Source organism: Propithecus coquereli, unplaced genomic scaffold, assembly GCF_000956105.1.
Source record: "Propithecus coquereli isolate 6110/MARCELLA unplaced genomic scaffold, Pcoq_1.0 Scaffold390, whole genome shotgun sequence".
In the NCBI taxonomy this organism is placed as follows: Eukaryota; Metazoa; Chordata; class Mammalia; order Primates; family Indriidae; genus Propithecus; species Propithecus coquereli.
In genome coordinates, this window is record NW_012149619.1 from 1,169,416 (window position 1) to 1,191,060 (window position 21,645).

At 59.6% G+C, this 21,645-nt stretch overlaps 3 protein-coding genes across 5 annotated transcripts in view; 1 reads left to right on the top strand and 2 right to left on the bottom strand.

Annotated features, from left to right (window-relative positions):
• The window catches only part of SPNS2 (spinster homolog 2 (Drosophila)), a 36,055-nt gene extending 34,111 nt beyond the window's left edge, over positions 1-1,944 (top strand). Inside the window, exon 13 of the mRNA XM_012652624.1 lies at positions 322-1,944. The gene's annotated coding sequence lies outside the window, so the exon portion shown is untranslated. The remainder of the gene's footprint in view (positions 1-321) is intronic.
• On the bottom strand, positions 1,813-16,439 carry MYBBP1A (MYB binding protein (P160) 1a). 2 transcript variants are annotated; one of them, XM_012652622.1, is made up of 26 exons: positions 16,204-16,439; positions 15,950-16,045; positions 15,174-15,257; positions 15,008-15,082; positions 14,800-14,907; positions 13,844-14,019; positions 13,526-13,693; positions 13,289-13,406; positions 11,681-11,976; positions 11,171-11,281; positions 10,470-10,595; positions 10,145-10,312; positions 9,956-10,055; positions 8,135-8,231; positions 7,865-8,016; positions 7,498-7,584; positions 7,261-7,413; positions 7,020-7,190; positions 6,789-6,946; positions 5,454-5,706; positions 5,210-5,335; positions 5,058-5,126; positions 4,334-4,447; positions 4,062-4,163; positions 3,090-3,238; positions 1,813-2,901 (listed from the first exon to the last, which is right to left on the bottom strand). In XM_012652622.1, exons 1-26 carry the CDS (start codon positions 16,408-16,410, stop codon positions 2,334-2,336), a joined length of 4,032 nt encoding a protein of 1,343 aa, XP_012508076.1. In that variant the 5' UTR covers positions 16,411-16,439; the 3' UTR covers positions 1,813-2,333. The 2 variants fall into 2 exon arrangements, with proteins under 2 accessions (XP_012508076.1, XP_012508077.1); XM_012652623.1 differs by lacking the exons at positions 14,800-14,907; positions 15,008-15,082; positions 15,174-15,257; positions 15,950-16,045; positions 16,204-16,439 and having other exon boundaries at positions 13,909-13,973.
• A 2,027-nt stretch (positions 16,440-18,466) lies between these two features.
• Positions 18,467-20,943, bottom strand: GGT6 (gamma-glutamyltransferase 6). 2 transcript variants are annotated; one of them, XM_012652607.1, is made up of 4 exons: positions 20,804-20,943; positions 19,986-20,188; positions 19,785-19,898; positions 18,467-19,506 (listed from the first exon to the last, which is right to left on the bottom strand). In XM_012652607.1, the coding sequence occupies exons 1-4, from the start codon at positions 20,941-20,943 to the stop codon at positions 18,467-18,469; spliced, it is 1,497 nt and encodes a 498-aa protein (XP_012508061.1). The 2 variants fall into 2 exon arrangements, with proteins under 2 accessions (XP_012508061.1, XP_012508062.1); XM_012652608.1 differs by lacking the exon at positions 19,785-19,898.
• Positions 20,944-21,645: the final 702 nt, after the last annotated feature.

Here is a 21,645-nt window from a genome sequence, read left to right on the forward strand (position 1 = left end):
AAATCGGCTTCCCTTCCTTCCTCAGAAGGGCCGGGGCAGGGCAGGGGTCAGGGCTGTGGCAGGGGTCAGGGCGTGCTGGCCAGGAACTCCTCGCTGTTTGGATCCTGTCCTCCCAAATCCTAGCCGTACCAGGGCCGACTCCTACTCTGGCCTTCCTTGGGGCCCGGCCTGTGGGAGCTGCAGCGTCCCAGCAGTGCAATACCTGGGGTCACAGCCCCAAGCCCAAAGGCTTGCTTCTCTATACGGCAAGGAAATGAAGGAGGGAAGCCTTGGCATGGGCCCCCCAAAGCTCCGCTTCTCACCTGACACCCCTCCCTGCAGGTGCCGCTGGGACAATGAAGAGCTCGCACTTCTACCTAGTCTGGGAGGTGCCCTACGGCACCCTGGACCCGCCGGGCTGTCCCAAAGCTTTCTGTGCCATCCACAGCTGGGCACCCACCCTCTCTGGCCTGGGCCCATGGAGTGGCCCTGGTTCCAAGAAGAGGCTGTGTCTTCAGTTAACCCGGAAGGATGTGTGCATTGGAGCCACGAAGTTGGGCAGATTTCCAGCCCTGGGTTTGGGCTGCACAGCCCCTGGGGCCAAGGGAGAAGACAGCCTCAACTGGGTATATCGGGACAGCCTGGCCTGTCACCAGCTTATATGATCTTGGGCAAGTCCCTGCCCTCCCTGGACCACAGGGCCAAGGGGCTGGACTTTCCCACAAAGCCTGCTGGGCAGGGCACCATCTACAGCTTTGAAGACCCGTCAGCTCCCGGCCTGCACGGAGAAGAGACGGCCCAGGCCTCAGAGCGCCAGTTCAGGTTCTGAGGCTCACGGAGGGCCTGGTGTGCAGAGTCCGCTGCCTCTCAGCTGGGCTCTGACCTTGGGGGTTTGGACTCAACCTGGCAAATGGAACTGGGCACCCAAGTCACTGGGCACTTCCTGGCCCAGCTGGCCACTCTGGAGGACACTTGTCTCCCTGCCTTGGGTTGGCTCTTAGCCTAGAGGTCTCCTAGCTGGGGACCATCCCCAGACAAGGAGCTGGCATCACCAGGGGTGAAGGCCCTGGCAGCAGCCATATACCATCTGTGCCCCCAGGCTAAAGATCTTTGGAAGTTACCCACCAGCCCATCTCTGCAGGCCCCTAGAGTGCTTCTGCTGTCCACCCTCTCCCTGACCACCCCCTTCCAGCCAGGAACCCACTCCCTCCCCCAGGCTGGGCTGAGACTTTTCCAGGGGCAGGGCCCAGGGGACCATTCCCAGAATCCATGGGGCAGGAGCCAGGACTCTGGCTGCTGGAGGAAACAGCTATCCATGAGGCTTCCTGCTCCAGGGATGAGCCTGGTGGAGGCTGAGGCCCACCCTGCCCCCAACACTGGCTGCCGCTGCTCCTCATATACTGAGCCCATGGGGCCAGGCCTTCCCCCCAGCTTTTGATCACCCCACTCCCGTCTGTACACACACCAGGGTGCAGCTGCCAGCTCCAGACCAGCCCCAACCCCTCTTGGGGGAGCTTATCCCCCCCAGCTCCACACCATTCCTGCACATTTGCTGCAATCAAGGTGGTTCTGGCCCTTGTGGCCATTAGGAGACCCCAAGAGCCAGCTGGGATAGCGTTCTTCCCGCCCCTTAGTGACCGGCTGGCCGTGGCTTCAGTGGTGTGTAAGCTAGTGGAATACCCACCCACCGAGCTCTGGGGTACCCTGGGGGCCTGACGAGGGGGTGGGGTGGGGGTGGTACCCCCCAAAGACCAGCCTGGCCTCCACCCCCACCCCAGCCTCAGCCGGGGCCCCAGCAATGTTTTCTTGTTGTACAAGAACCAGGTCCAAGTGTTGCCTCCTCTTCCTTCCGGAAGCCAAACTGCTCCTTTATTTTTTAGAGCTGCTGATTGTGAATCTCAGAGTCTTAAGAGAGAAGCCAAATATATTCCTCTTATAAATGAAAAAATAAACCTATTTAAATCATGCCCTGGTTGCAAACAGCCTGGGGTTGGGGACAGGAGGAGTGGTCACACCTGTGACCTGGCCAGTGTGCCAAACCACACCAACCTACCTGGACACCAGAGCCTGGGCCTGGCCCGCACCGCCCGGGGGACCAGCTCTGTGTAGGGCGTGTGTTTTGCAGGCTGAGAATCAGCCAGCCGGGCGGCAGAAGCAGGGCCTTGTCTGTGCCCTGGGACCCCCGGGAAATCAGCTGAGGCTGTGCTTGCCCGCAGACACTCTGGCGGGCTGGCAACAGACCCACCACTCAGTGCCAGAGCGAGTGCCTCCGACTATGGCTTGTTTATTAATTAAAATCATGGTGAAAAAATAGTCTCTAGGGCTGGGGAGGCAGGGGCTGAGGGGGCCTGCGTTCAGGACCGTTTCACCTTCTTCATCTGCACTTTCTTCTTCCTGGCCATGCTCTGGAACAGGCTGGGACTCCTGCTGGCCAGAGACAGCCTGGCCTTTTTCCGTGGCAGGGCGGACTGCGGTAACTTGCCGGAGACCTCCTTTTTGAGAAGAGCCTTCTGATGCTTCTTTTTGACTGCAGGCTCCACGGGGGACACGGGAGTGGCTCCATTCACCTGGGACGGCTTCTGGTGTTTCTTCTGTAGCTTTGGGGTCTTGGCAGGGGTGCTGGGGTCCAGGGTGGAGGTGTCTGGGGCTGGACGCTTGACAGCAGGCGTCCCGTTCACCTGGGACTGGGCTGGGGCTTTGTCCTTTGCCCTCTTCCTCTTCTTCTTCTTGCCTGTGCTGGGGGGCTGCCCCTCAGCAGTGGCTGTAGGCTTGGCACCCTCCTCTTGTGCGACATCCTCTGACTTGCGTTTCTTACGCTTCTTGGTCTCTGGCAAGAACCCCTTCTTCTTCCGCTTCATGCTCATGGGGCTCTGGACGGCACTGGGGACTTCCTTGGTGTCCTTCTTCTCCAGCTTGGGGCGCCTGGGGGAAAGTGAGCAAGGTAGGACAGTGCCCAGCGAGGGCAGGAGCCACCTCCACTTCACGGTCTCATGGGACCCATGCTGCCCAAAGCTCCCACAACCGAGTGTGCACTTTAGAGTGTGCATGTGTGGGGGCGTGAAGCTTTTCCAGCCCCCTCCCAAGGTGCGGGTCCTCATGCCCGAACGTACTGGACTCCCAGGACTTTCATGGCCTGCCAGTAAAGGTCGTAGAGGCGGCTGGACCCGGTGGAGTGCTCCCCCTGCCGCAGGCTCTGCTGTAGGCTCTGCTGTTGGCCCTGCAGCACGCCCAGGAGCCCCGTCAGGTCCAAGGTCAGCTTCTGCAGGGGTGGGAAGGCGGCAGCTGCTGCGGTGACAGGAGGCAGGGCCTCTCCCAGGCTCTTGGCCCTGGTCCTCCCACCGTGGCCGGGCTGCTACCTCGCCAGTGACCCCTGCCCTCCCGGCCTCAGCCACTCCTGCCTGTAAATCACTGCTCTCACACCTGGGAGGAGACAAGAGCCCCTGGGTGTCCTTCCCTCCTGTGGGGGCTCAACCCTGCCCACCTCTGAGGGTGTCCTTCAGTCACCTCCATGTTGTCAAAGCCTTCCTCCCACCTTGCCCCCTGCCTGTACTGAACGGGTTATTTTCGAAACCCACCAGCTCCCAGACTGCGCTCTCCTGGCTCCCTCACGCCCACGCTGCTTTGCAAGGCCCTGTCTCAAGCCTGCCTCCTCCCACCAGCATGCTCTTGGCGAGCCTGCCCTCCACCTGGGCTCTGGCCAGCATCTGTGCCGAGGACTCCCAGACCCATCCCTCCAGGCCAGACTGGGAGAGCCACCTGTCCACCTGTAGCTGCCTCCCAGGCTCGGGCCCTCCCCCTGCTGGAAAGCGGCCCCCCGCACCCCCTCCCCGAATCCCCTCCAGCTCCTCTCTGCTTTCTCCCTGGACCTGACAACAACACTGTCTCTCACCCCCACCCCACAGGGACGTGTGACTGCCCTTCCCGAGTCACTCCTTCCATCCATGGCTTCTCTACTCTCCTGATAAAGACAGCCCAGACCCTGCACCCTGGCACCCAGGATCTCTCCCACATGGCCCCCTCCCCGGGAGCCCGGCACGATGCCTGTTCCATCCTGAGCTCAGGCCCGCGGGCTCGTGCCCCACCTCGTGAAGGACGCTCCTGAAGAGAGTGTTGAGCAGCTCCAGGGAGGACAGCTCCTTCTGGTGCTCCGCCTTGGTCTGTGCGTGCCCCAGCGCCCGCAGGTTCTAGGGAGGAGGGGCCAGCTGAGGCGCTCCAGAGAGCTGCTCAGAGCCTTTCCATTTTCCGAGGGGTGAAACGTCTCCCGGGACAAGCCCAAATCCCACACTGGAGGCTCAGGTTCCAAGTGGTCCTTGCTCCTTGGTTCCCAGAGAACCATTCCTGCTGGGGTTGTTACCTCAGAGACCTTCGCCAGGATCTGGCCAATCAGCTGCTTCCACTCGGGGTCCTCAAAGCATGCCCTCAGCTCCCGCATGGACAGGGTCTTCTGGAGCAGCAGGCAGGCCTGGGCCTGGGTTGGGAGACCGTGGTTACCAGGAGCCGGGCCGTGGCATGCTGCGCCAAGGCTCAGGGACCCGCAGGCGCTCAGCAGTCAGCCGGGCTCCTGGTAAGGTCACTCCTGCTCCAGGCTGCGCGAGAGGCGCTTGCTGCTCTGGGCTCTGTGGTATGCGCTCCTGTGCCCTCTTGGGCAGGTGGGAGACACGGAGGCCTGGAGGCAGGCAGGGCTCCCAGCTGGATGGAGGTGGGGCCTCAGGTTGGGACAGCTCCTCCTTGTAACTAGCTTTGTGCCATATTCCTCCAGCCTGTCTGTCCCTGACAGTCTCTGAGCAGATACTGCCAGGGCGTCCTCTGCGCAGGCCAGAGCACAAGCTCTCAGGAGACTGAGGGCTCAGGCCAGATAGGCAGAGGCGGCTACAGGAGCATAGGCGGCCCTGCCCCCCAGCCCCTTGGTGCCACCACCCCCTTCAGAGAGCACGTGCGGCAGCCAAGGCCAGCGGGCCGGGACAGCCATGCCCTCATTCACCAGGGCAGCGCTCTGGGGCCTCAAAAATACCCAATAAAAAGTAGGTTAAGTGGGTAATTCAGACAGGCCCTGGGCTGGGATGTGGGAAGCTGCTTACCTGATGGCGAGGTCGCGCTGGGCCTGCTACGTGCTGGACCAGGATGGGCAGCAGGCTCTTACAGAGCACCTGGCGGGGAATGACAGGAGCAGTGAGGTGGGGACTGGGCTGGGCAGGGGCCCCGATGGGACAGGGCAGGCCTCAACACTCACTGGGTGCCGGGAGAAGAGGCTGAGAAACATGGGAACCGTGAGTGGGCTATTGCGCTTGGTCAGGAAGGAGCTCAGTGCTGACGAGTAGACCGGGGTCACGAGGTTCCAGTCCAGGCAGCTGGCAGTCTGGACCAGGTGAGAGAGCTGGGTCAGGAGAAGGGTCCCAGGAAGTCATGGCCACTTCTCCCCGCTGTGAAATGCCTGTGGCTCTTCCTGCAGCCCTCTTGGGCCAGGCCCCGCTCACCTGTGGGCCCTTGGGCTTGGGGCTGGTGTCAGTGCCGGCTCTTGGCTTCTTCTGGGTCTCAGGAGCACACCCCTCACCACTGCTGCCCTTCAAGACCCGGAGCAGGTAGAGAGAGGCGTTGAAGTGGTAGAGGGCCACAGAGGAGTCGGCCTGGCGGCTGGCCTGCTGCACTAGCTGCTCCACCTGAGTGTGCAGAGTCTCCACAAGGTCACCCAGGTCGTGGCAGTAGCGCCGGGCACGGCACAGGTGGTGCCTGTGGGCAGAGCTGGTCAGAACTTTCTCTCTCCACCCCGCTTCCTGCCAGGCAGAACCAACCCGAGTCCCATTCCACAGGTGGGGACACAGACCCAGAAAAGAAAAGGGACTTGACCAAGGCCGCAGAGGAAGGCCCAGGGCCACTGCGGATTGCTCTGAGGACGGTGCACATGGGAGAGAACAGCTCCCGGGGCAGAGGCTGCACCGTAGGCCCCACACCCCTACTGGCCACATCTCCCAGCTGCACCGTCCCTCATGGGAGAGTACAGGCCTTTTTTAAAGTGAGACCAGGGTTTTTGTGCTTGGAACCCTATGTGGCCATGCAGGGCTGGGGACAGACTAGGGTGAGAGGCAGGACACTCAACAAACTAGACACTATCCAAGTAGGTGGCAAGAGAACTACTGAGAAAGTGTGGCCTGGGGCTGGCACGGGATCATGATGGGGGTGCAGGGGCAGTTGCGCGCCCTACCCCCCCGCCCCCCACTGTGAACCCGGGTCCCAGGTCCCTAGCCTGTGCCTCCACCAGCATCTCTGAGCTCTGGAAGGCAGGTCTGTGTCTCCCACACCTGTAATCGCCTCCTCGCTGGGCTCCCTGCCACTAGCCCGGCCCCTCCCAAACCCTTCTCGACACTGCCGCCTGTTTCTTAAAAGGTGAAGCAGACCCAGACGCTTCCCCACACCAATGCTCTTGCTAAAAGCACCTGTGGCACCAGCCCTGCTAGGGTCCGCACATGCACGGCACCCCCACCTCACCACAGCTCCCAGGACTGGGTTGGGTGTCCCCACCACCGTGTGTTCCCACTGTCTCCCATCTACCCCACCACAGCCCCACTAGGACTGTCACCGCCCGGTGACTGGTCGGGCTTCCCATCTACCCTGAGGGCAGGGATGAGTCTGGGGCCCCGAGGACCCAGCTCTAGGGCAAGTGTGGGGAGAACAGGTGGATGCCCCAGGGCTGAGCAGTGAGTCTCCTGAGTCACAGGGGCCTGGGTTTGAATCCTGACTCTCCCATCCCTGCCTGTCTACACGGCAGCCCTGAAGGCCCAGTCCTCCTGAGCCCCTGCCCCGTGCCCACTCACGTGAAGATGCGGGCCGTCTTGTGCAGCAGCTCCTGCTCCTGCTGGCAGCTGCTGGTGCGCATGCTGCGCCGGATGATGCGCAGCAGCGGCTGGAGCAGCTGCAGGACCAGGGGGTTCTCGGGCTGCTTGGTCACCAGCACCTCGATCAGGTCCAGCACCTGCGGCCGGGAGGGAGGGTCAGCCCACAGGGCGCACGGGGGACCGGGAAGGGGACGGGCCGCTTGGGCTCACCCGGATCTGGAAGTCGCGCCGCAGCATCTTCTCCTTTTGCAGCTTGTTCTTCTCGTCGCGCCGGGCCTGGATACGCAGCTTCTGCTCCGCGAACAGGCTGGCGAGGCTCTGGTCCAGGGCCATCATGGCCTCGTCCCCCAGCTCCTCCTCGTCCTCACTGTCCGCGCCACCCTGGGGACAGAGCCTGGCTGTTGGCCTGGCCTCGGGCAGGCACACGAGCCACCCCCTGGCGCCTGCTCACCAGCGCCTTCCCGGCCTGCAGCACGGCCATCAGCTGCTCCCGGAAGCCCTGGTCCACGTCCCCGTCTCGATCTTCCTCCTCGCTCTCCTCCTCCTCCTCACTCTCGTCCTCGCTCTCTGCGTTTTTGTTGTCTTCGCTGTCATCGCTCTTGTCCTGTGGGGGCAGGTGTCACACTGCCCTGTGGCCACCACACATCTGCCCACCCTGCCCCCGGCCCTGGCCCTTGTCGGCAAGTACCTCTGCGTTCTCCAGCTGCTTCTCATCAGAATCGTCGGTGACCACCACGTTTTCGTCCTCGTCCTGGCTTGTCTCGGGGTTCAGCACCTGGGAAGGATGCCCAGCCTCTGCCCCTTCTGCTGCCCTGGCCCCTGGCCCTCCTCTGATCACAGGGCCCTCCCGACCACCACCTCTGACCAGTCTTGGCCAAAGACCCCCCTTTCAGGGAGGAAAATGGAGCCCAGGAAAGGCAGCTGCCCCCTCCAGTACCTCCATGACAGACCTGTCCCCTGACTCTGCAGGATCACAGAGAGGTGGCCCAGAGGAGGATGGGAACCCCTGGGGCTGCGCGGTACTCAGTGGGCCCCAGCCCAAAGCTCCAACTCACATCCAAGATTAGCTGCAGGGCATGCGGGGTCAGGTGGGAGCAGATGTGGCCAAACACGCTCCGGGCCACCTGGCGCATCAGGTGGCTGGGCTGGGCCAGCAGGGCCAGCAGGATCTCCACCAGCACTTCCACCCATGGGGGCTCCTGGGAGTCTGAGACAGTGGAGAGGGCTGAGCCGCGCAGGGCACCACTGACCTGGTCACCCTACTCCAGCCCCTCTTGTGTCCAAAGACACGCCCTGCCTGTCCCGCCCCAGGAGCAATGACCCACTGATGGCCTTGGTGCGGCTCCGGCGGGTCTTTTCCCCCAGGCTCTTCTTGATGCAGGTCTGGATGTCGTCAAGCAGGTCGCAGCTCTCTGCAGGTGACTGTGGGCAGGGTAGGACAGAATCAGGGCCCAGCCAAGCGGCAGCAGCTGGCATCAGATGCCCTGAACACTTGGCCACACCCTGCCCCGGCCAATCACCCTCACAATCCCAAACGGAAGATCCCAGTCAGACCGTGGGGACAGCCCAAGAGCTAACAACCTTTTCACACCTAACGTGCAGTCACAGGATCTGAAAGCCTACAACAGAGCCCAACTGACACCCAGAGACAGAGCTTGACGATGACAGTCAGCGTCACAGAGAAGTCAGCAGGTCCCAGCTTCCTGGTTTGTAATTCCAGATTATTCCCCCCACACCTCACTTGGCATCAGAGACAAACTTGAAAGCCATTGGTTTTAATTAATTGAACTAAGTTTAAACCCATCTTGCTGGTGTTGAGCCCAGACTCCAGCTAGTGAGGTAGCAGGGAGGGCCTCTTGAAAACATCCTGTGTGACCTGCAGCACCCAACGGCAGACTTCCCCCCATAGCACAGTAGGCAGCGTCAATGTTTAGGCCGGGGTGGCACCAAGAAGGCCAGAACAGGAGCCCAAAGCCCTGGCCATTGCCCACCAGCTCCTGGGCCATGTGACCAGGCAGGTCCCTGTCCTTCTCTGGGCTGCACCTTTTATCCAAGTGTTTGACACACTGTGAACTGCAGTCTCCCCTGTCCAAGTCAAGCTCAGAGGTCCCAGGGTCGGGGCAGGCTCTGCACATGTCCTAGAATCACCAGGGCTCTGCTGCTATCAAAGCCCTGATGCCAAGGACCCAAGGGGCACCATGGCCACCCTTCACCCACATGGCTTGTCACAGGCTGGGCTCAGAGCGCCGAAGGCTGGGAAGCAAAAACCACAGCCAAGTGGCCAGAAGGGAGCAAATGAGAGATGCACCAACTCAGGCTACTAAGACTTGAAGCAGCCCCGGTAAGAGCCTCACACAACGTCAGAAAACTTTCAAAGAAACGGGGGTTCAAAAAGCCAAGAAGAAACCACAGAGGTCAGATGTGTTGCTGGCACGGAGCTTCAGATGCGGTCAGGGCTTCTTGTTGGGGAGAAGAGAAAGGCAGACAGGACAGTTCTAGAGTGCCCATTACTACAAGGTGTACAAGTGACAGAACGTGACACAGACTGAAACACGACGTGAGGCAGCAGAGGCCTGCACTGTAAATCCAGAGGGAAAAACACTAACCGCAACCATGACCCCCACTTCTGGGGTGGGGGGCTAAACATAAGAACTGGGACCTCATTTCCAATTGCCCACCGAGCCATGGAGGAGCCACCACCATGGTGATGGGTCGCCTCTCTGCGAGAGGAGCAGAGGAGGCAGCACTTTCTCCTTCCCAACCATCAACTCTCCATGGCTAAGCATGTCTTGGGAGGTCCTGAGGGATCCTTCGGATCCCAGTCAGTAGCTGTGTGACACGGCGCAAGTTACTCTGCCTCTCTGAGTCTCAGTTTCCCCACATGTCAAACACAAAGAAGTGCCTACCTCAAATTGTGGGATCACGTGAAATCTCGCACAGAAAGCTTAGATGCCGGCTGGTGCCCAGTAAGTGGATAGAGTAATTTTTCCTCGGGTTTAATTCCACCCACAACAGGGTCGGCTTAGGAAACCTTCCACCTTCAACTCCCCAGAGCCTTCCCTAGCCTGGCACACAGCCCTCAGGCCTCTCGGTGGGAGGCCCGTGGTGCCCTAGAAGCCACAGCCCTCCCTCCCAGTGCCCCGTACCTTGAAGAGGTGGATGCCCACCAGGAGCAGCAGGTGCTGGAAGGCGGCAGCTCTGGCCTCTGTGGAGTGGGCCTCCAGGTCCCTCAGAGTCTGCAGCATCCTGGGGGGAGACGGGCGTGTTCTCAGGCCCCCACTGCCAGTCAGACTGCGGAGTGTCCTGCCCACCCCCTGGAAATCCCGCCCGCTCACCGGTCCCAGGCCTGGTGCTGCTGCGTGGTGAAGGGCAGCACGGTGGTCACGCTGCGGCTGTGGTTCAACAGCTTGTCCGCCCACTGCACCAGGCGGTAGGCCCAGGACTGCCCACGCTGGGTCTGGCCCGGTGCCTGCTTGAAGTGCGTGCTGAGGGTCTGCAGCAGACTGGGTGCAGGGTGGGGGTCACAGGACTGGACGAGTGAACGTGGCCACCTCCTCCCACCCTTCCCTGGATGTGCTGGAACTCAGTGGGCCTCTCAAGCGTCCTCAAGGCCACCTTCCCGCCCGCAGATGTCCCTCGCCCAAGCTGTGCAGGGCTCACCTGAAGAAGGCATTGCTGACCACCTCTCGGGACTGGCTCTCCAAAGGGAAGGAGAACTGCTGCTTAGTCTCTGGGACCTGGGACGTGGGCTTCTTTGTTACAAAGAACGAGTGGAACAAACAAAACCTGGGGAGGTGGGAGAGCAACCGGCGCTGCCTCAGTGCTGCTTGTTTTTACACGCTCTCCTCCTTGCATGGTGCCAAGGGTGCAACGCCAGGAGGAGGGGGAGCCGTTTTGCTCTGGGCACAGCCTCAGGGGCCCGACAGGCAAGGCTGGGGAGAGAACCGGAGCCCCTTCCTTGGAACCAAGACAGACGAGAGGCTGTGTGCTCGAGGCCAACTCATGTCACTGCTTCTGCAGACATGGGGCTAGTGAAGCCCCCTCTTGCAACTGTGGTGAGGGAGAAATGAGCACCTGGCTCTGCCTGGCACAGATGAGGCAAGTGTTGGGCACACTGCTTCTCCGACACCACCAATGTGCACAGGCGGCCTGCAGGATGTGCGAGTAAGCCTGAACCGTTCAGATGCCTGCAGCCCTAGACCTCCTGGGCCACCGAGGAATTCCCGGGTTCCCTGGTGCCTACTCCCCACTGACACAACCCCAAGGCTCCTGGCTCCACGGGGACCCAGACTAGGACTAGGCAAGGGGCCCAATTCCTTGGCCACACCACCCAGGGGAGCCGGGGCTCCAGCACATCACACCTGGCCACCTGCTCGACCAAAGCATCCTCCTTTTCCAGGTGCGTGTTGTCCACGATGCTGACCAGTCGGTGGATGAGCCACTTCCGTAGTCGGGACACAGCTCGCTCGGGCCTGGAGGGAAGGAGCCAAGGTCACAGAAGCCACATTTAGAGATAGCAAGAATAGGGCATTTTTTTTTTTTTTTAAATGCAGGACAGAGTGGTGGTTAGGAGACCAGACCGACCTGGGTTCAAATCCCACTCTGCCAGTTCCTCACTGTGTCATCTTGGGGCTCAAAAACCACACCTGTCCTGATCCTGGAGACAGGAAACCAAGATCTCCCTGCCCCTATCACCAGCGTGGGACCATGCGAGGAAACTGAGACCATCTCTGAGGGTTAAGGATCTTCCCCTCCCTCCCTTCCTGTGGTCTGGAGCTATGACACTGTGGGAGGGAGGGTCCAGGTCACTGGGTTCCACAGGCCCAGGAAACCAGCTCCCGAATCCCAGGCCCTCTCCCTGGGCCACTCACACGTGGAGCGATGCATCCTGGGCTTTCTTCTGGTTGGTGGTGCTGAAGTCAACCAAGGAGTCCAGGTTGGGCTGGAGAAACATGTCCTGCAGCCAGGCCACATAGCCCTGCACAGCGGGGGGACTCAGGAACTGCACGACCCGCCAGACAGTAGGCACGACAGGGAGGCCTTGGTTGGTGACGGATGAGAAGGCCACCAGCACAGCCAGCTGCCGCTCAGGGTCATCCTGGCAGCCCTCCAGGAAGGTGCCCACGTACTTGTCCATCTCCGGGCCAAATCTGAACTGGTTCGGGGGCTGCAAGAGTTAGGCATGGCGCTGGGCTCACCAGCCCTGGGGGGCCCGTGGCACCACCAGCCTCGCCGCTACAGGTTGAGCCGAGGCCCAGACGCCCCCCTCCCTTGCACACAGGCAGGCTGAGCCTGAACTCACAACAGCTCCCTGTCACCCCAACACTTCTGCCTGGTGTCAAGGCCTCCCTATGTCTGACTGCTCCGGCTTTCATACATCCAGTCCTAGAACACTCCTCCTTTGGCCTCGATGGATGGGGACGGGCTGCTTTCCCAGCTCAACACGGGGCAGAGTAGTGGTTAGGAACCCAGACCGACCTGGGTTCCAATCCCACTCTGCCAGTTCCTAGCTGTGTCACCTTGGGGCTCAAAACCCACCACTTCTCATGTGCTTACTATGTGCCAGGCACTGCACTACACGTTTCTGTGTGGCTGCTTTTTTTAATGACCCTTTGCACTGAACCACTACTGTCATGTTATAGATAAAGAAAGTAAGGCACAAAAAAGCAAATTCTCAGGATCACAGCGCTCCCAATGGTACAACTGGGATTGGGACTCAGTCTGGCTGGCCTTACAACCCAACTTTTTTTTTTTTTTTTGAGACAGGGTCTCACTCTGTTGCCCTGCTAGAGTGCAGTGGTGTCATCGTCGCTCACAGCAATCTCAAACTCCTGGGCTCAAGTGATCCTCCTGCCTCAGCCTCCCAGGTAACTGGGACTATAGGCATGCACTACCGTGCCTGGCTAATTTTTTTTGCTTTTAGTAGAGACGGGGTCTCGCTCTTGCTCAGGCTGGTGCCGAACTCCTGAGCTCAAGCGATCCTCCTGCCTCGGCCTCCCAGAGTGCTAGGATTACAGGCGTGAGCCACCACGCTCAAGCCCAACCCAAGCTCTTAACCACAGCTCTATACTTTCTCAACCTGTCCCCTTGTCCAGAAAACGAGAATGACAGCTCTCTGACACTAGTTCCAAACATGAACTGAGCTGGTGAGAACAGCAAACCCAGCAGCTGTTCTGGGCACCTGGTACCAGGCACAAGGTATGACAGTGCTCAAACAGTGGCAAAGACGACTGACTATTGTCATTATTTTGAGACCGGCCGGGGTGGAGGGAGGTCTGGACAGGCCGCTGCCATCTATGCCCCTGTGAGGGGCCTGAGGGCAGAGGGCCTGACCTTGCCAAGACTCCACCCAGAGGGGAGGTGATTCAGGCAGCCCACCCTACCCAGAGGGAAGGGACGCCCAAGGCCCAGGCCCCTGAGGTGCCCCACCCTGTTTCTTGGCAGAAGAGCCTTCCTGAGCAGTGTGGGGTGGCGCCTACCTTGGCAGTGACCATGTGCTCGCCATAATGGCGGATCAAGTCTCCCCGCATCACCATCTGCAGCTGCTCCTTGGACAGTAGGGGCAGGGCCACGCCCAGCAGGCGGAAACATAGGTAGCTAAGGGGTGTAGGACAGAGCCTTGTCAGAGCCCTCGGTCCCCCTGGCCTCAGAACTGGTGGCCTGCCCCATGTAACAGACAAGGTAGAGGGTGGAGAGAGGACAACTGCCACATGTACCTGGCTGGCCAGGACTGTTTCTTCAGCAGCCCTTGTTCCACAACCTCCTTCCAGAACTGTGGGAACTTGTCCTCCTTAAGTGCCAGGCGGAGCAGGCCCAAAGCCACTGGGGGCAGCTTGCGCTCCTTCTTCGCAGCGGTGGCAGCCATCCTCAGCACGTTTACCAGCCTGCAGAGGAGAGCAGAGGGCGGAGGACACTCAGGGAACACTCGCCTAACAGATGAGCAGGGACACTTCCAGACCATGCGGCAAACCTGGGCCTGGCCAGAGGCAGTCTGGTGGCCCCAGGAAGAGCTGATCCACCCACCTCCCTCACACCTGGGCACATTCTCATCTGAGAATAGGTTGACTGATCCCATCATGTTCTCGAGCTTTGCGGGCACCTTCTGCTGGGCCAAGAGGAAGAGCTCCAGGCGCTCAGGGGAGCTGAGTGTCATGTTCAAGTCGCCCTTGAGGACCTTGGGCAGGATTTCCTGCAACATGGCCTCTGGGACCTGGGGACAGGGAGATAGGTTAGGGGATGGCGGCTCCCTCCCAGCATCCCTTAGTCTCTTTCTCCTGTGGGCCCTGTTCTACCCATCAGACTCCTGGCACTGTGCCAGGCTGAGGTGGGCTAGCCATAATCCACCTGGCCAGGCACCAGAATCGTCAGAGGGCATTTGTTAAAGACTCAACTTCGCAGGCAGCTGGGTTTTTAACAAGCATCCCACTGATGTCAATTGGCCTGGGGCTATCCTTTTAATTATTCCTCTCTCTGGTTCCTCAGAGGACTAGCACATTTCTTCTACAAGGAGCCCTAAGTGGACAGCTGGGTCTTAGGTACTAGCCTGCCTCAGTTTCCCAAGCCGGGCAGTGGAGGCCGAGGGGCCAGCCCTGACCAAGATAACAATGGCAAACGTGTTGTCGTGGGCCAGGCCCAGTTCTAGAGCTGCACTGCCCAATACACTAGCCACCAACTACACAGGGCCACTGAGCATGTGAAATGGGTCTGATCTGAATGGAGATGTGCTTTACGTGTAAATTACACACTGGATTCCAGAGACTTACTATGACAAAGCAAGGGCAAGACATCTCCACAATTTTTTACACTGACTGCATGTTGAAATGCTATTTTCGATACACTACTAGATTAAGTAAAATGTTACTGAACTACATCTGTTTGTTTTCACCTTTTCCCCCCGAAGTGACTAGCACGCTCATATATTAACTCAAGTTTTCTCAGTGTCTCTGTAACAGAAGTGCTGTCCGAGCCCCCATAGCTGGTAAGCCTGTACCTCAGAGAGGATGTCCACCAGGGCCTTCTGTGGCTGCTCCTGTAAGTGGTTGTAGTGCAGGGCCAGGACCTGCAGCAGCTTCACCGACTTCATCAGTGCTTCCTGGTCCTGGTTCCCCCGGAGGGGCAGAGGGTACGATCAGGGCATTGCTACTGTCGCCCATCACACAAGCATGTCCACATGCCCTCTGTACCCCCCAAACTCTCACCTTCACCAGCCGGCCGGACTGAAAGAGGGCTAGCACCCCAAACAGGTTTCCAAAGAGAGCAGGTCTCATGGTTGCCTAGAAAAGGATTCCAGGCACAGGTGAGAAGGGACCACCCGCCCAACCCCCCCACCCCGGGGGCTGCTGACATGTCTGGGGCCACTCTCACCTTCTTCACTTGACGCAGATCATATTTTTCTTGTATCTGCTGCAGGATGCTGCACAACGGGATGTCTTCAAAAGACTGCAACAGCTGCCAGGAGTTGTGGCAGGAGGAACAGAGAGACTCAGAGGAATGACCCCGCTGTATCCCAACAGAACTCAACCTCCTGTTTCTCTTCAACTTTTCCCAGGAAGCCTCGGGTCCCTACTCCCAGCCCAAAGATGCCTCTGAAGCTGCTCACGCCTCTCTAAGCAGCACTGAGGTTGCAACGCTGCTGTTCAGACAGGAACTGAACCTTGCCTCCCTGTCCCATCCCCAACAGGGCTTCAGAAAGTAACTTCTATAGCGCCTAGATTGCACGACTGAGATTCCCAGACACCCTGCCCTGAGCCCCACTCAGGCTGATCCTGAAGGACTGGGTCTTAATTGCTTTCCAGTTGTCCACGTTCTTCAGAGGGTAGCCGATGATCAGCTGAATGCCCTTGCCACAGGCATAAGGAAGCCCACCCCAAAGCTCAATACTCCCAGTGAGTGTTCCTAGGAAGCTCGTCAACTTGAGTACCAAAAAGAAAACTTTTGCTCAACTTCCCATTCCACTTGCCCGGACTTCTTTGTAGGCCGGCCTTGCTCACACACTTTCTTTACCTCCATGTGAGGAGGCCTCCCTACAGCTCAGTGCCACCGACTTCAGACTGCCCCTGCCCCCCACCTGAGACATCGCCCTCCCATACCACACCATTTTGACCCGTACGGCTGGGCCCCTGCCAGAAGCACCACCTCACCTGTGCCAAGGCCAGACTGTAGCAGGGCCGGGCTGTTTCTCGCCCGACCCCGAGCCCAGTGATTAGGCGCTTCAGGGCGTATTTCATCTCGGACCCCTGCGGAACCAAGCGCACCCTTGTGTTGAACAGTGACAAGAATCGGCCCGCCCTCGCTCACCTTGGCTTCCAGGTTCGCGACCAGGTGCCCCCAGTCCCAAATCTTGGGGCCCGCCGCCACTTCCTCGCCCAGGTCTACGCAGCTCCCTGCCCCATACCTGCGGCCTTGTGCGCAGATACTCCAGCAGCTTCTCCGTGGCCTCCAGCCGCGTCTCCTGCTGCGGCTTCGCAATGTCCCAGAAGAAGTCCAAGAACTCGCGGCTGTGTTGCAGCAGGCCATGGCGGTCGGCAGGCAGGGCGCCGCTCTGCGTCACCTCTCCGGGAGACTTGAGCTCAGCTACGTCCTGACTGTCTATCTCCGCCATACTGCTTGAAACACGTGGGCACCGGACGCTGCTGCGCACGCGCACTGCGTTGGAGCGGCTAGGGGGCGGAGCCAGGAGAGGGGCGGAGCCAGGGCGGGGCCAGAGAATACCCGGCCCTTCCGCCCTCACTCCGGGGCGGAAAACTTTTCTTCTAGCCTTTCCAAGCTTCCGAGCACACTCCCTCTGCCCGAGTGGCTGTGGCTTCTGTCCCTTGACACACCGCTGGGGGCATCCCTGAGGACCCATCTCGGAAAGCAAACCCAAGTGAAGCAAATCGATCTATCTCGTCCCAGAGCGGCACCTGCGCTCCGAACATTTAGCACTGGGCAGTAACTGAGCTCCTACTGTGTGTGGGCCTCTGTGCTGCGCTGGGCTGTGGGAACTTTCCTGGATTTCCTTTCCAGTGGGAGGAGACAGATGATGAAAAGGTAGCCAGCTACATTTAAAAATATTGTGGTTATGAAGACAATAAAGAAGGAATGCAGGGGTCAGGGGGAGCCTTTTAAATTTTGAAACACGTGTATACATCACCTGTTAAAAACATTGCTAATTAAAAATAAAATTCAATAGGTTCTACCAAAACTGATTTCAGGGGGTGGTCAGGGAAGGCCTCTGTGAGGAGGTGACATTTGGGCTGAGAGCTGAGTGACAAGGACTCTTCCCTCCCCCCGCAAAGATCTAAGAGGGGACAAAATCCCAGGCATTGCAGCTACAAGACCCTGTGGCTGGATGGGATGAGGTTGAGGAGGTGAGTCAGAGAAACAAGGTTGCGCAGGACCCCAGGCCAGGATGGGAAGTGTGGATTTCATTCCGAGTGTGATGGGAAGTCATTTGAGGATTTTAAAAAGATGATGCTGGTTGCTGTGTGTGGGAGGGACTGCAGGTGTGCGCTGGAGGAAGTGGAAGACCAGTTAAAGACAATGGCGGATTGGACCAAGGTAAAATGAGAACAGGTCCTATTCATGCTGATTTGGAGCTAGTGGGATGGGTGATGGATTGGATATTGGGGGAGTACAGAAGAGGAGGATGTCGGGTTTGAGGCTGAAAAAACTGGGTACATTGTGATGCCATTACTGAGCTGGGGAAGAATTTTCTTTGGAGGGGGAGGTAGAGGTGGTGGGATCAAGAGTTTTATTAAATCGGAGAAGCCTTTTACAATGGCTGGGGAGGGGAAGTGCTACTGGCCACCCGTTTCTTGGTTGAGAGGCCGTTTCTAGAGGGTTGTGGTCCAGGGAGACCCCAGCCATAGCAAGGAAGTCAGGGCCAACCTCAGCCTTTAAATTCCACACATCCAGCTCCAGTCCTTTTGTACCAAAGCCCCTGGGACACCTTCTACTCACCCCTCGACCCGTTTCCTGCTCTGCTGGCTGTTCTAAAAAGTGAAATTAAGAGATTTTTACCTTGCATGTGTGGTGCCCCAGGAGGCAGAAGGTGAGTGGAGCAGGGGAAACTGAAAGACACCAGCCCAGGCTCTCCCCTGTCTGGGTGTTGGTCACCTGTGCTGCCCATTGGGGAAGCCCTGACACCAGGTGCCTCAAAGGCTGATGGGAAATTAACCAAGAAGCAGGAATGGCACTTGGCCTCCAGGAGACTTGATATTTATTTTGTGTCCAGTCCAGTTGAGGGAGATGAGCAGGGGGTGGCCTGAGGGGAGGATGGAGATGTCAACAGTACTCTGGGCTCTGCCTGCCCTGTCCCAGGGGGCCCAGAGCCTAGGCAGGGGTTCAGCATTCTTCCATCTGTCCTTCCCAGAGCTAGATATGGACTCAGGGCTAGCCACAGGCCCTGTTGCTCTTTGCTTCTTATCCTCAGTTTCCTTAGCTGGTAAAAGAGCCAGAGATTCCACCTAGTGGGGGTGATTTGAAGAATGATTGAGCTAGTCCTGGATGCCAGAACTCTAGTCCTGGTAACTGAGCAGGCCCAAGGCTGGGGTCCGAGCCACCAGTGAGTGCATAATCGATGTACACTCTTCCTGCACACCATCGTTGCTGGGTCTGCTCCGCTCCTGCCCCCAGGCTTGGGACAACTATACTCCCTGCCACGCCCCCTCTCCCTGTTAGAACCCCTGGAAGGGGCAGCAGTCACTGGGGACACTGGAGACATGGGCATGCTCTGCATGGGCTGCCACCTGGAGCAGGGTCCCTTGGCCACAAGCACTGGCACTCTCCATTTGTCCTTGCTGGGCCTGGTGCTGGTGCTGGGCCTGGGTTTGGGGCCCTGCCAGATGGCTGAGTAAGGCCTGAGTTATGGCTCTGGCCACATCAGGGGTTCCTGAAGCCACCAGCCCCAACACATCGGCCTCGGTGTCATCTGGGCTGCTGCGGAGGATGAGGGGGCAGGCCCAGGTGCTAGTTGCAGACCTGGCCACCAGGTTGCTCAGCAGAACCCCAGTGTTTGGGGACAGGTGTCCAGAGCCAAAGGAGCTGTTGAGTGAGGAGGTGAGAAGGAGCACAGAGCCACTGCTGTCCACAGTGGCCAGAATGCTGCTGGCAGGGGTCATGGCAGTTTGCGGGAGTGGCGGGCAGGGGTCCGGGTTGGGCGCCCCAGAGAGTAAGGCTGCCTCCAGCTGTGCCAGCAGTTCTGGGCCAGTGGAGGGGCCAGGGATGGTGAACAGGATGCCCTGGGGCATAGGTAGCTGCAGTGCTGGCTCCAAGATAGGCCTGGGGCCAGCAGAGGGTACCTCCACCCCCAGGTCTCTGGCCAGCAGACTCAGTAGGGCATCCCCGGCAAGGTCTGAGGTGGGGGCAAGTGCTGCCGTGTGTAGCACAGCTGCCAGTTTGGGGTTGGTAGCTCGGGCCCCAGGGCCCAGGGGCGTCCCATCGGCATGGCAAAGCAGCGGACAGAGGCCATCTGTGCCCCGAGCTGCCAGAGCCCTTGCCAGGAGCGTGTCCACCAGGAAGCCCTCTTGAGCCAGCGTGGTAGGGCCCACCAGGAGGTGTGGCCAGGGCAGGCGGCCGAAGCGTGCATGAAGCAAGTGCAGGGTAGGTAGAGCGGCAGGCAGTGCCAGGCCAGGGGCCAGGGTCTGGGCTGGGCCTGACATTAGGGCCATTGTATTGCCTGAGGAGCTGTTGTGGAAGAGGCCCCAGAACGTGGCACCTGCAGGAAGACAAAGGGGTCACACAGGGGTCAGGTGTGCTGGCCAGGACTTGGGTCAGGGTCACTCAGCAGCCTCAGTGGAAGGGTCATGGACTTGTTTGAGGTTGAGGTTACTGAAGGAGCCTGGGCTCAGGAGTTACTGACCAGGCCTGGGCTCAAGGGTCACAGCCTATGGTTGGGGCCACTGCTCAAATCCTAGGTCCTGCTGACTAACCAGCCTTGAGGTCACTGATCAGGCCCTGGGTTAGGGTCACTGTCTGGGGTCATGGGTCACTGACCTAGCCCTGTGGCATGAGGATGCACCACTGCCAGGCACAAAGCAGCTCCAACTCCTGCATCCACGACATTGCCCCCAGCAACAAGCAGCTCTCGTCCCAGGTGAGAGCACGTGGCTGCAGCAAGGAAAGGACTGTCATGAGGAGGGGCCTGGGACCAGTGACCCCTGACCCCCCCTCCCCTGAGCTGCCCCCAGTACTGACCTGCAGGGCTGATGATGGCACTGTGGTGGTATACACCTGGGTGGTGGGAGTGTCCGCTGGGTGGAGGGGCCACAGAGCCCAAGCTTCCTGTCGAACCGCCCTTAGTTTGGATCTGCCACACGGCCAGGGAGCAGCCAATGGCCAGCAACAGCAGGGCTGCCGCTAGTTGGGCCCAGGCTCTGGGCAGCCTACTGGGCTTGTTCCTGCAGAGGGGGGTGTTCTGAGCCAGGGTTAGGACAGACCCCCAAGAGAACCCAGGGAATGTTTTCCAAAAGGGTTTGATTTTATAAGAGGAGATAGTTTTCCAAGGAGAACAGGGCTTCCAGGCAGAGGGCATGGCATGGATGAAGACATGGAGGTGGGAAAGAGCTTGGGGAAACTGCAGGTAGCCAGGCAGGGCATCTCTGGAGAGGGGGTTGGAGAGGAAGAGTCCAGCCAGGGGTGCGGGAGGCCTGATGGGCTTGGTAGACAGGGGAGAAAGGGTGGGGGAGCTGGGTCCAGCCATGGGTAGCAGGTCCCAACCTGCCTAGCAGGTGCCTCCTGCACCAGGGGCTGGGGGCTGGGGATGGGACCTTTGACACAGCAGCAGACAGGACAGGGGATGGTTTGGTACAAATGTCCCTTCAGACCCACAGCCCTCCGATTGACTGCTCAGGCCAGGTCTGAGGCCGTAGCCTAGGTGTCCTCCCATTCAACCAGAAAGTTCCTGGAGCTGAGCCAGGCACAGAGTTGCCTGTCTGCCCTTAGGGGCTCCGGAGAGAGGGTCTTGCCAGCCTCAAGCCTGCGAGGCCAGGTGCCCAGACCCCTCCCTGACTCACCCAGAGGAGTCCCGGGGCCTCCAGGGATCGAGAACCAGTGGCTCCAATGTCTCCCCCTCTTCTTCCTCCTCCCCGGACTCCAAGCTCGGCTCCCAGAGCAGCAGCTTCTGATAGAGTACAGGCCCTGCTGCGGGGTCCATGGCCCCCCAGTGCCCGCCCCCGCCCTCCTGCCTGCCAGCCTTCCCGGCTGCGTCTCAGAGGCCCTACCTGAGCTGGGCGGGTAGGAGGTGGCGGCGGTGTTGGGGAAGGGTGGTGGTGGAATCTAGAACAGGTCTGGGCAGGGCACAGTGCCAAGGACACTGCGCATGAGCCGGCCCCATTAGGACACGGGCCTGAGGAGCTCTCATACAGGGTTCCCATGGTGTGGCTGCCTGTCAGGGGCCACAGCTCAGTGAAGTCAAGGAGGAGTTCAGCGCCAAGGTCACAGGCCTTGGGATGCAGGACACCTGCTCGGCCCCTCCCCTTGGGGGATGCAGCCCCTGGATGGCTGGCCTGCCAGGACTCTAGCCTAGGGACTGTGCACTTGAATTAGAGCCACAGTTACATGGTGGCCTGTGTCAGTGCTCATTATGTGACTAGGTTCTGGTGTGGAGGTGTCTGGTCTAGGGCTGGGGTCAAGGCTCAACGTGAGGCTGCTCTGAGGTCTGGGTTTCTCTGAGGAACAACTTGGGTGGCGAAGGCAACTCCCTGGACATGTTATGCGACTCCTGTCCAGCAGGTGGCGCCACAGACCTCCGCGGGGAACCACAGCCCGGAAACCGAGTCCCCAAGTTCCCTCACTCTGGGATCCTCGTCCAGGATCTGTTCCGCAGCGGAACAGCGCCGTCTGTAAGCGCCCGGGA

What these genes read in the sequence shown, in the direction of transcription:
- MYBBP1A (XM_012652622.1), bottom strand. Translation starts at nt 16,410, where the DNA reads ATGGCGGAGATAGACAGTCAGGACGTAGCTGAGCTCAAGTCTCCCGGA. An exon ending in GGCGCGACTTCCAGATCCGG is followed by an intron (nt 6,947 to 7,019) that starts GTGAGCCCAAGC and finishes TCCCGGCCGCAG; the next exon opens with GTGCTGGACCTGATCGAGGT. An exon ending in TCAGGAGCGTCCTTCACGAG is followed by an intron (nt 3,239 to 4,061) that starts GTGGGGCACGAG and finishes CCACCCCTGCAG; the next exon opens with AAGCTGACCTTGGACCTGAC.
- GGT6 (XM_012652607.1), bottom strand. Translation starts at nt 20,943, where the DNA reads ATGGACCCCGCAGCAGGGCCTGTACTCTATCAGAAGCTGCTGCTCTGG. An exon ending in AGGCCCCGGGACTCCTCTGG is followed by an intron (nt 20,189 to 20,803) that starts GTGAGTCAGGGA and finishes CCCCCTCTGCAG; the next exon opens with GAACAAGCCCAGTAGGCTGC. An exon ending in TGCCATCATCAGCCCTGCAG is followed by an intron (nt 19,899 to 19,985) that starts GTCAGTACTGGG and finishes TCCTTGCTGCAG; the next exon opens with CCACGTGCTCTCACCTGGGA.